This window comes from Arvicanthis niloticus, chromosome 20, assembly GCF_011762505.2.
Source record: "Arvicanthis niloticus isolate mArvNil1 chromosome 20, mArvNil1.pat.X, whole genome shotgun sequence".
NCBI classification, from domain to species: Eukaryota; Metazoa; Chordata; class Mammalia; order Rodentia; family Muridae; genus Arvicanthis; species Arvicanthis niloticus.
In genome coordinates, this window is record NC_047677.1 from 15,459,846 (window position 1) to 15,471,983 (window position 12,138).

The window sequence follows — 12,138 nt, forward strand, 5'->3', positions numbered from 1 at the left end:
CCCTAAAATAAACACTGACTAGAAACAATGGACATGATGTGCCTCTGTCAAACTGTCTTCAAAGTTTTGTGGCTTTGTTTTCCCCCACAGATTGACAGTGTTAACTTTAATCAGAGGTTGTTTTTGCAGTGGGCAGTATATATTGCAGACTCATAACTGGTCAAAGCATTGAGAGTAAGTGACTTGTGGTGGTACAAGCCTTTAATCCCAGCACTTGGGAGGCAGAGACAGGAGGATCTCTGAGTTCAAGGTCAGTTTGGTCTACAGAGTGAGTTCCAGGACAGCCTGGTAGGGCTACACAGAGAAACCCTGTCTCAAAAAAGAAAAAATGCCTAAACAAGGTTATCAAAGACCACTTAAAGAGAATGAGGCGTGAAGTCAATCCACACCTGGAGTCTGGTACACAAGTGCCGGTGACCAGACAGAGTGACAAGTAATTAAATCAGACCAAAGGTCAGTGGCAGTCAGGGAGCCGCCATGCTCTAGTAGACCCTGGTTCCCTCATGAAGAGCCTTGGATTCTGGACATCTTAGAGTCTACCATCACTCATGGTCAAAGTCTACCATCACTTATGATCAAATAAGCACAAACGGAACAAGCCAAAATCAATTTCTGAGAGACTACAAAAACGTATCTGGTAGTATAACTTTAACATCCCAACTTAAATGACTGCTAGAGGCTGGAGAGATGCTCAGAGGCTACGAGCAGACTGCTCATCTAGAGGAGCTGGGCTTCATTCCTAGCATCCACATGGCAGCTCACAGGCATCCCTAACTCTAGCCCCAGTGGATCCGACTCCCTCTTCTGGCCTCTACAGGCACTGTATCCACACAGACATTAGGCCAAATGCTCATATACATATGAGCATTATGTATTATGTTATGACATAAACATAAATACCCTCTGGCAAATTTAAATGATTGCTGGGTACTGTATTAGGAAAATTCTAGAGCAGAGAAGACTAGAGAACATACTCCTAAGTAATTCACCAAAGAACTAACTACTGTATTCATAATTGATGTCCTCAAACACCTAAAGTTTTCCTTTTTCTCTTTTCTTAGCCAAGGTCTCTCTACATAGTCTGGTACTCATTAGGTAGAGCAGGATGGTAACCAAAAATTGGACATCAACTGCTGAATCTCCTGTCCCTATCGAGTGTGGGGATTGCAAGTGTGTACCACTGACATGATATAGACATTAAAAAAATTCTTACCCTGGGCATGGTGGTATACACCCTTAATCTCAGCACGTGGGAAGCAGAGGCAGGCAGTTTGAGGTCAGCCAAGGCTACAATTAAAACCCTCTTTGTATGTACTTCTGATGTGTGCATGTGTCCTCCATCTACTGGGATTCGGTTCTCTCTTCAGCTTTAACTGAGTTGTCTGGAGACTGAACTTGGGATGTCAATCTTACAACATCAGGGCCAAGGACCTTTTACACAACTCAGCCTTCATGTGGCCTTATGAAAAAACATTGCTCTTGCTTATCCTACAGTCTACCTAAAGTTCAGGGAGATTGTGCAGTTACATATTAGCTAAAAAAAACTTTAGGTATCTTTTGTTCTTTGATACTTAGAGCCCAAAGTTGCAAAAGGACTTTTCGTCTAATGCATGAAAAAAAAATGAATCATACAGAAGTGTTCAACATCTTCTGCCATCAGGAGAATGCAAACTTAAAATGTTCTGAGGGCCAGGGAGACGGCTCTCTGGTAAAGGCACATGTCCCCACACTTGACAACCTCACTGCAATCCCCAGGACCCAAATGTTGAAGAGAACAGACTTTTGTAAGTTATCTTCTGAAACCCACAGGTAAACTATGGATATGTACACCAATACCCTCACATACCAAAAACAAAACAACCACACACATACAAAAAAACTTTATCTCACCCTGTCAGAGTGGCTATCATTAAAAAAAAAAAAAAATTAATTGGCAGAGTAGGTATTAGGTAGAGCATGGACAGCCAGTAGTATGAAGGCTCATCAATTATATGACCCAGCTCTACACTCTTTAGGTCTAGGGATTCTGTGTCAGCGAACCAGAGGCCCCCTTGTTCACTGCTGCACTATGTATAACTGCTAGTGTACAGAGCCAGCCTTGGTGTTCATTAACAAATGAATGGATAAAGAAAAGGTGGTACTTACATGAAATGGAATTCTATTCAGCTTTAAGAATGAAAGTATGACATTGTAGTGAAATAAATGGAAATGGAATTAGATGAAGCTGGGTTCAGAAAGACAAATACTACATTCTCTCATATGTACAACTGCAAACTTCCTTGTGTGCTGTATGTGGGGAGACATGAAAGTGGAAAAGGGACTATGAAGCCAAAAGAGGGCAGAGAAATGTTTCACATAGTCAGAATCCAGTATCAGTATTATTTGACACAGGCAGGTCTATAAACAAAGATGCTGGCAGGCAAGTACAGAAAACATAGGTGCTCCCTCTACTGGCCCATCTTCTGCACCCATACTCCTGGCCTGTCTTGAATGTCCACACTTCATGCATTCTCACCAGGCATGCACCAAGCTGTAAATGAACTTACCTCTTTCCTTCTCCCCATTGTCAATCTAACACACACACACACACACACACACACACACACACACACACACACACACACACAGAGAGAGAGAGAGAGAGAGAGAGAGAGAGAGAGACAGACAGACAGACAGACAGACAGACAATCAATGTGTGTATACATCCAGGTGTGGGTGGAGGCCAGAGGTCAATCTTGTGTACTGTTCCTCAGGATCCATCCATGTTGGGGACAGGAATCTCTCACCAGGACCTAGGCCTCTCAGATTAGGCTGGCTGGCTCTAGGGTTCTTCCATCTTCACCTCCCACTGCCATCATAACTAGCATGGCCACTGGGGGGCTAACTCGGGTATGCTGGAACAAATGTGTGCAGTATACCCAGCACCCAGGGCTCCTCATCTTTTAGTCAAGCATCTAACCAACAGAGTATATGTCACACAATAGTTTATAAATGTTCAATTATTGGTTGGTTGTGAGAAACAAAAACTGATTAGAAAAATCCAGTCCAGTCTTAGGACGGTGTAAACTTATTTTTTGAGAGTCTCACTGAGCAGCCTAGGCTTGCCTGGAGTTCATTGTGAAGCCCAAGCTGGCCTCAAGCTCCTATTAATCTTCCTTCCAGCCTCCCAAGTGCTAGCACTGCAGGTGTGAGCTACCATGTTTTATTTTATTTTATTTATTTATTTATTTATTTATTTATTTGGTTTTTTTCGAGACAGGGTTTCTCTGTGTAGCTCTGGCTGTCCTGGAACTCACTCTATAGACCAGGCTGGCCTCGAACTCAGAAATCTGCCTGCCTCTGCCTCCCAAGTGCTGGGATTAAAGGCATGCGCCACCACCGCCCAGCTTTAAAATGTGTAGCCCAGGCTGGCCTCGAACCCGTGATCCTCCTGCCTCTGCCTCCTTTCAGCAAATCCTACCGGCGTGCGCCGGCCCATGTTTTATTAAACTCAGTGTTTTAATGAACTGGGCCCCAGAAACTACTCAAATCTATGATTTTTTTCCCCCCTTAAACATGTATTCGTCTTTTCTTGATTTCTGGCTTACTTTCATGTTACAAAATAGATGTGCCTAGAGGTAAAACCACCTGACTTAGGTAGGTGAACACAGTCTAGGCCTCTCCTTTTCAAATACCAAGCTGTAGAAGCTGACTTTTTTAACCTATTAAATTGCCTCTCCTTCAAAACACATTTTCTTCTATCTTTGAAAACTACCCATGGTTTTTTTCCCTAGGATCTGCCATATTTGTATTGTTTACAACTATTTCAGAACCCTTCTAATCCCATCAAGGCTACGCACAAGTGTAGCTGTGGTTTTCTCAGTCTTCCCTACTACCTGTACACAGTGTACAAAAAGACAACTCCTAATTAAGTGTCAAAAGTGCCTTGCTGGGATGCTTCTTAAACCACCACTGCCCAAACCTCATCTATCTACTTAAGAGGATCTCTAATGGGGCTCAAAAGCTCTCCACATGCTGTGGATGTGTGAGTGATAGAACAAGTATACACTCTATCAGAAAAAGCTACATTTAAATCCCAGCTTCACCATGAAGAGTTATGATCTTCAAGCTAATGTCCCAAACAGGTGTGAATGTAGGTGTCCGTTATGTGCTGAGCAGTGTATGGTGTGGGACAAGCATGGGTATGACAGTCTTTATCTTTTAGAAACTTCTAGTGAGAGATACAGGAATCACCGAAAGCCACAAACATGAAATAGGGCAACTAAGGCACACAGGAAGTAAAGCCAGTCTAGTGAGGCAGGGTCAGCAAATCTCTGCAAAGGGGGGCATTAAATCCAAGTGATATGGGATACGTCGTGAGAGCAGATAAGGCTGCTGAAGAAAAACTGCTCTGAAAAGGAGATTCATCAAAGTTCTGAGTACAGTACACTTGCATCTAGTAAGTGGAGCTCTGACGTGGTCAGACTGTTCATGTACTTCCGGTATAACCGCTATCAAGGGAGAAATTCCACCCTTCACAGCGTTAGACCAACACTCTCCTGGTTACCTCTTCACAACAGACTCGCCCATCTTCTCAGTTGGTTTTCAGGCACATCTTACCTGCTGTCGTCAACACCTACATCTCAAACATGCCAACACTGGAATGTCCTTCCAAGGGTTAAAACATCTGAATACACCAAAATTAGGGTGTAGATATAACAAGTTTATTGTATTTTTTTAAGTTAAAAAAATTGCAGTCCATACAAAGTACTTAGTTTATAATCACAGCAGCTCTTGTGCAGTAAGCAGACTACTTCCTTTGGGGAGGCAAAGAGCTGTGTGCCTTTGCTTCGGACTCTTTAAGCTAAACATAGATCCGAGTTTCTAATTATCCAGTATAAAACAACAGGGTCCTTTAATTGCCACTGCCTTTTTGACATTCTCTTAAGGCTGGTGTTAAGTTAGAACACAATTTTCTGTCATCAATGAGTGACTCCACTTGGTGGAGATCCAGAAAAACCAATCACAGGGCTGGAGAGATGGTCCAGTGGGTAAGAGCACTTGCTGCTCTTGTAGCAGACCCAGGATCACTTCCCAGCACCCACATGGTGGCTCACAACCATCCAAAACTCTAGTTCTACGAGATCCATTGGTCTCTTCTGACTTCTGTGACACCACCGGGCTTGCACAAGGTACACATACAGACAGAACATTCACACATACACACACACACACACACCCATACACACACACACAATATAATTCTAAACAAAAAAAAAATCTTCAAAAGTTAATTACAACTGATCTCAAATGTGTAATCAGAAAACATTTCAGCTGGGGTGTGGTGGTACACCCCTTTATTCCAGGCACTCAGGAGACAGAGGCAGGAGGACCTCTGTGAGTTCAAGGCTAGCTAAAACTACATAGAAAGACCCTGTCTCAAAATTAAGAAATTAAAAACACCAACACCCCAAATCCATGGCTAACTGACTAAAGTGAAAGAAAGAACTGTGAAGACTGGACAAGTGCCTCTGCCATCAAAATCACCTGATTTGGGCTCAGGAGTTTAGAGCACTTGCTGCTTTTGCAGAAAACCTGGGTTCAATTCCTAGCACCACATAGTGCTTTACAAACACTTTAACTCCAGCTCCAGGATAGCTAACATCTTCTGACCCCTTAAGGCACCCAACATGAATGTGGAGCACAGAAATTCATACAAATAAAATAAATACATTTTTTTAAATGACCTGGTTTTCAAATGGGCATGGTGGCACACGCCTTCAATCCCAGTCTCTTGGAGATTGAGGCAAGTGGGTCTCTGTGAGCTCAAGGCCAGCCAGGGCTAAATGAGATCCTGTCTTCTTCTTCTTCTTTTTTTTTTTTTTTAAACAAAACAAAACAAAGCCCTTGATTTTCTAAAATACTCTTTTGGCCAGGCGTGGTACAGGCCTGTGATATAGCACTTCTGAAATGTAGGCAGAAAGAGCAGGAATGAAAAGCTACAGTGAGTTGGAGGGCGACGCTACCTCAGAAATTACAATATAAATAAATGAACACACACACACACACGCACACACACTCATACACACACAAACACACACACACACACACGCACACACACACGCACACACACTCATACACACACAAACACACACACGCACAATTCTGGCCCTTTAATAAAACGCTTTCACGTCTTAAGTACTGATTTCCGAATTTAGTATCAGAGGACTGAGCCCAGAGAAACACCTAGGCATCTCTAGGTGAATGCTATCAAGCTGTTACTTGAGACAAGGTCTCTCTATGTAGCCCTAGTTGGCCTCTGCCTAAGTTCTGGGGAAAGGCATGTTGGATACCCAGCCATTTTGCTACTTCTACCAAGCACCTCCCCTTGTTAAAACTTGTATCAATCAATGTTGGTATTAAGCTTTAAACTGTAATGCAAATTTCAAACGGCTATTTGGAATGGAAAGCTACAGTGAGCTTAGTACAGTGAGTACTGAACAAGATGCCTTCTTTTTACATCAGACTTGTTGCAAAGAAGGTAGACGTCCATGCCAGGTAGTCTTTCTGATCATAAGGTCATCCATTTTAGTAAGTCAACTGCAACTTAACACGCACAAAAAATGTAACTGCCTGCAGACTTTTCACTTGGAAGTTACTTATATTCTCCAGTCCTAGGAGGTGGTGTAACTACAAGGACTTCCTTCATGGAAAGGAAGAACTTTAGTTTGTTGGTACCTCATCTTGCCAGGAAATGGTACTTACTTTGGAACTTATTTTGGGACCCAAGGCTAGCTCAAACCTCAAGAAAGAGTCTCAGTTGTCTCCAGGTACAATAGTAGACTCTACATAAGTGAAAAATCCCCAAACTATTGACAAACTTCAAGCAGTGGCTGAATTTCCTTCTCAGCCTTCTCTTTAATATGGCAAATAATCTGAACTCTAGGCTTTCCCAGACCTTTAATCATTCACAGTGCTCTCTGCTGTACCTACCCATTATGACAATTTAAAAAACACTAACACTGTGCCAATTATTTTCAGAAGCTGAGAGATACTAATCAAGTGATCCTAATAGTCTTAAACACTGCTCTCAAAGAGGAAAGATAAATGGAGATTGGGAAACTTGTATTCTAAAGTGCCACTATCTAGATCAAATTACCCTGTGAATTGGAGCAATTTCAATCAGTCCCTGTAAAACTGAACATTCTTCTCAAGGCTAGAATTAGAATGTAACTTTACGATAGTTTAAGGGCCCGAACTCTGAAAAATAAAATGGCTTCATATATGATGAATACAATAGCAAAAGGCAAGCAGTAGAAACTAGGGAGAATATCAACAGTTTAGAATAGTAATAAATACAATCAGGAAATGATAATATATTCATCTCACCATCATTCTATTTTCCCCTCCTATCCTGGAACTACATAGATCAGGCTGGCATCAACTCAGAGAGAGACCTGCCTGCCTCTGCCACTCAAGCACTGAAATTAAATGTATGAACCATCACATCCAGCTCATTCAAACTTAATACAAGATCATAATTATTCTCAAAAATCGTATCCTGCGCCGGGCGGTGGTGGTGCACGCCTTTAATCCAAGCACTTGGGAGGCAGAGGCAGGCGGATTTCTGAGTTTGAGGCCAGCCTGGTCTACAGAGTGAGTCCCAGAACAGCCAGAGCTACACAGAAAAACCCTGTCTCAAAAAAAAAAAAAAAAAAAAAAAAAAAAAAAATCGTATCCTGCTCAAACAAAGCCTAATGTCTTACTACATGGTGTTCTGAGTTTTAGATTAATATACTATATACTAAGAAAAACATTTTCTAAGCATTAAAACCTCAATTATGTTTTATTGTTGGGCAGCAGTATTCCTGACTATAAGTCATTAACACACAACCAACCTCCTCAAAATAAAAAATAAAGCAGAGTAAGTATACAATTTATTTAATTACCTAACTCATTAATCACTCTTAAAAAGGACTGCTTTCTATGTCCATAGCCAGGCCATTAATAATTATATGCAAATGTCATACCCACTCTTTGGTAAGAAGGCCTCCTGTATTTTAAGAAAGAGTTGTCTACTAGGATCCCTTAACAAGGAACTCAGCAAGATAAGCAGTTAAGGGAGGAAGTGAGGGCGGAGTCCAGCAACTGTGACAGGAAGCTCTAGCTATGGGAGTGCAGAACAGGAATACCGGGTTTCATGGCAACACTGGGAAAAACATGCTGGTGAATAAAGGCAAAAGAGGAAGTTCTTTTTTGTTACAGACTATATATTAAAGACAAAAATTATCCCCAAAGCTAAAAAGAAAAACTGATTTTCAAAAAATTTTAGTTAAAAAAAGGATGCTTGTGTGCCATGTGTCTGAAAGGGCTCAAAGGGACCAGAAGAGGGCACTGGATCTCCTGCAGCTAGAGGTGGTGTGAGCCATCTGATGTGGGTGCTGGGAACTGAACTCAAATCCTCTGCAAAAGCAGCTAAGTGTTTTTCACCACTGAGTCTCTCTAGCTCCTAAAATGATCCCCTTTAAAACAGGCTTAGGTAAGAATGTATTTCCCTAGGTGTACTGGAGTCTGAATTTTCCAGTCTTCGGGAAACAAGGTACTAATTTGGCTCATGCTTTACACTTCTATATGGTTCATCAAGTAGCTTGAAAGACCAGGCTAAAGCCAGGCGGTGGTGGCGCACGCCTTTAATCCCAGCACTTGGGAGGCAGAGGCAGGCGGATTTCTGAGTTCGAGGCCAGCCTGGTCTACAGAGTGAGTTCCAAGACAGCCAGGGCTACACAGAGAAACCCTGTCTCAAAAAACATGAAAAAACAAACAAACAAACAATAACCAGGCTATTAAGCTTAATATCTTAAAAGTTTGATTATCCCACAGACAAGGAGACACACTTTTAATTCCAGCAGCTGGGGCCAACCTTGTCTATATAATAAGTTTAAGGCCAGCCAGGGGCCTACATTTGAGATTCTCTCTCATTCTATCTCAAAGGGAAAAGAAAGTTTAATGAATAATTTTTTTTCCAGATCACTAGTTACTTAAGAACCATTCTTTAAAAGTGTGTAAGTTTCACAAGCTAAATATATACAGCACTCCTGAGCCATACAACTTAAAAATGGATGGCAAATTTTGTTTACCCCACAAAAGTGCTTACGTTAATAAGAAATTTCTTCACATAAAAGCTAACATTAAACAATGTTAAGAAACAACTTCTTAAGAGTCCTCTAGGGCCAAAATTATCTTTTTTTGTTTTGTTTTTGGACACTGGGTTTCTCTATACCTCCCTGGCTGTCCTGGAACTAACTCTGTAGACCACACCTTCCTCTGCCTCCCAAGCGCTGAGACTAAAGGCGTGCACAACCACTGCCCTGCAGGCCAAAATTATCTTATGGTTACTTTTTAATATTTAACTTTTAGCAATGAATTAATTTAATAAAAAAAATTCCAAATGCTGAAAAAAAAACCTTTAATCCTGATCTAGAGAGTACTTTCATTTAACACCTCTCAGATCATCTGAATTACTTACTGCCCAAAACCCCACTAGTTATGAACTTCTAAGTGTATGTTTCTGCTTCAGTCTACTCCTTTTTTTTTTTTTTTTCCAGTTGAAGTGAAAAAGCTAAACCTTAAGAGAGCAAGATATTTCAGTGAGTGGGTTCCCCATCGCCAGGCAGCTGTTATTCGGGATCCTGAGGTAGATGACATTCCTCACACCTAGGCCTTCGGCAGGAGAGCAGCCAAGCATGCTAAGGTCAACCATTTCTCGGCACTGCTAACGCTTGGCTCAGCCCTACCACAAAAATCTGACGCGCTCCCGTCAACTCCCACCAAGTTCTGCTCAGAGAAGTGTGTGGCCCAGGCCAGCGTTAAGAGAGGCCTGGAAGGAGCAGCTAAGCTTGGCTCGACTGCGTCTTGGGAAGCGTCCAGGAAAAAAAAAAAAAGAGGGAGGGAGGGAAGGAGGGAGGGAGGGAAGGAGGGAGGGAGGGAAGGAGGGAGGGCTTCAACTTCGCACAACCCTCCCCCTCCCTTTTTCTCCCTCAGTCACACCTAGCTCGCTTTTCGGAGAACAGTGTTCTCGAAAGATCTACCGCTTCAACTCAAATGTCAAGCCCAGATGAGCTGCTTGAGAGGCAAGCAGAGTTCAACCCACGCCCTCATCCTCCTGCACCTTCTACCAGAGCTGGCGGGCTGGTCCTCAGACGAACCGTCCACGGAGGGAGCGACCCCCTCCGCCCGCAGACAGGCTGCCCCGCAGGGGCGTCGGGCCTGGCCGGCCGCTGACACCCTCAGGGCCCCGCGCCGGGGTCTGGCGGGGGACAGCAGCCCCGAACCCAAGGGTTGCGGGAGAGGGGCGGCCACCTCACCTTGACCCTGATCTCGTAGGTGGTGAAGCGGCCCCGGCCGACCCCCACGGTCTGCGGGTTGCTCACGTCGATCTCGAGGAAGTTGCTGGGCGGCCCGTAGGCGTCATTCAGGTTCTGCGGCTTGGTGATGAGCCGCCGGGTGTCCGCTACGGTCTCCGCCATTTCGCTATCGCCGCAGCAGCCGCGGGCTTCTCCCTACCTCCGCCTCCTTCCGCCAACGCCGCCGCCGCCGCCGCCGCCGCCGCCGCCGCCGCCGCCGCCGCCGCCCGCCGCGGGGACTCCCGGCTCGCGCGCAGCGATCGGAGGCGAACGAGCACGTAGGGCGGGTGGGCGTTCGCTCCACGCGAAGCTCCGCCCCAGGCTGCTCGGGCTTCCGCCCTCTGCCCAAGGAGAAACAGCTGACTGGCCTGAACGCCGCGCCCGGTTCGCAGGCCCCGCGGCGGCCCCGGAGGGACACTGCGGGGTGGGGCTGAGGCGCGGCGGCGTCACGGGACTGTGGGCGCCAAGGATACGGCGAGACTACAACAACCACAATGCCCCGGGCGAGCGCGCCGCCGAGTGACGCGCAGGCGCAGTAGGGGGCACTGGAAAGGGGGTGTGGGTTTCCGGTTTTTCTGACCCAGCTTCTCTGCCGGGAGGGACCCCGGAAACGATTTTAGCTGTCCTGGCGCATTGAAGGCAGTTGTTGGAACAGCAGGAAGGAGACAAAACTGCCTATACTGTAAGACAGCGGTGCAGTGCCTCACTGTGATCCCTGGAAATTCATTTCTAGAAACCTTTAATACACGTCTCAAATGAATCATTACATATCTGTAATCCTGACCTTTGGGAAATGAAGAGCAAAGACTCAGGAGTTCGAGGACAGCCTGGGCTACTTGAGACCTTATCTCAAAAAACCACAGGAAGCTGATGATGTAGCTCAGTTGGTAGATTGATGGCCTAGGATTCGTAAAGTCCTGGGTTCAATTCCCCAGGAAGGACATAAATCCCGACATAATATAATGCCAGCACTCAGAAAGTAGTGGAGGCGAAGGATCTGAAGTTTCAAGGTCACCCTCTTCTACACTGTTAGATTCAAAGCAGTAAAAGAAGGGAGTGGAATTTTTAAAACTCCGATAAGATCGAACTAAGGTTAAACAGTGTCTAGAGACAGGTCTGGCCCCTGAAACAAAATAGTGAACAAGATGAAAGCCCGGAATCCTGTCTGGGTAAACTGCCACTCTTGTTTCCCACAAATCCTGGTCAGTTTGTTTTGTTTTTAAGTGGTAAACTCCAAATTACACTTGGAATGCAACTCAGATAAGCCTTTGTACAAAATGGAAAAAAAGAACCAAGGAAAGACTCTGGAAGGGAAAGGGAGACAGAATATAGGGGAGTGCCCAGAACCAGGATACCAGGAGCCAGTGCCTGTGCTGTCATCCGTAATAGGTGAACAAAGCCATCGAGTCTCATAGGCAGCGTCCCACAGGTTCCTTAGAGACCCTTCAGGTCAGCCTACAGAAACAGCATTGTAGCACAGTCAGAAAACTAGCAAGTTCCAGACTTAGCAGTTTATTTCCAGAGTACAGGAGAATACACACCTGAAAAGAGAAAAGAGTTGGAGCTACGGTTCACTGATTAACAGCGCTTGTTGTGGGAGCACAAGGACCTGAGTTTGGACCCCAGGATTCATGCAACAAGGGTTGCCAGTACCGCCTGTAACTAGAACACTGTGGGGGTGGAGTGGGGGTGGGGAGATAGAGGAATCACAGGTTTAGAAGGCTTCCAGCCTGGGGTGGGGTAGAGAAGTACAAAA

At 44.6% G+C, this 12,138-nt stretch overlaps 1 protein-coding gene across 2 annotated transcripts in view; it reads right to left on the reverse strand.

Moving 5' to 3' along the window:
* Snx3 (sorting nexin 3) overlaps window positions 1-10,774 on the reverse strand; it is a 29,653-nt gene extending 18,879 nt beyond the window's left edge. The window contains exon 1 of one of the 2 annotated variants that reach the window (XM_034524908.2): window positions 10,344-10,774. In XM_034524908.2, coding sequence (XP_034380799.1) covers window positions 10,344-10,505 — 162 coding nt within the window. In that variant the 5' untranslated portion in view covers window positions 10,506-10,774. The remainder of the gene's footprint in view (window positions 1-10,343) is intronic. The other variant, XM_076917042.1, reaches the window with a different exon arrangement.
* Between the last annotated feature and the right edge of the window lie 1,364 nt (window positions 10,775-12,138).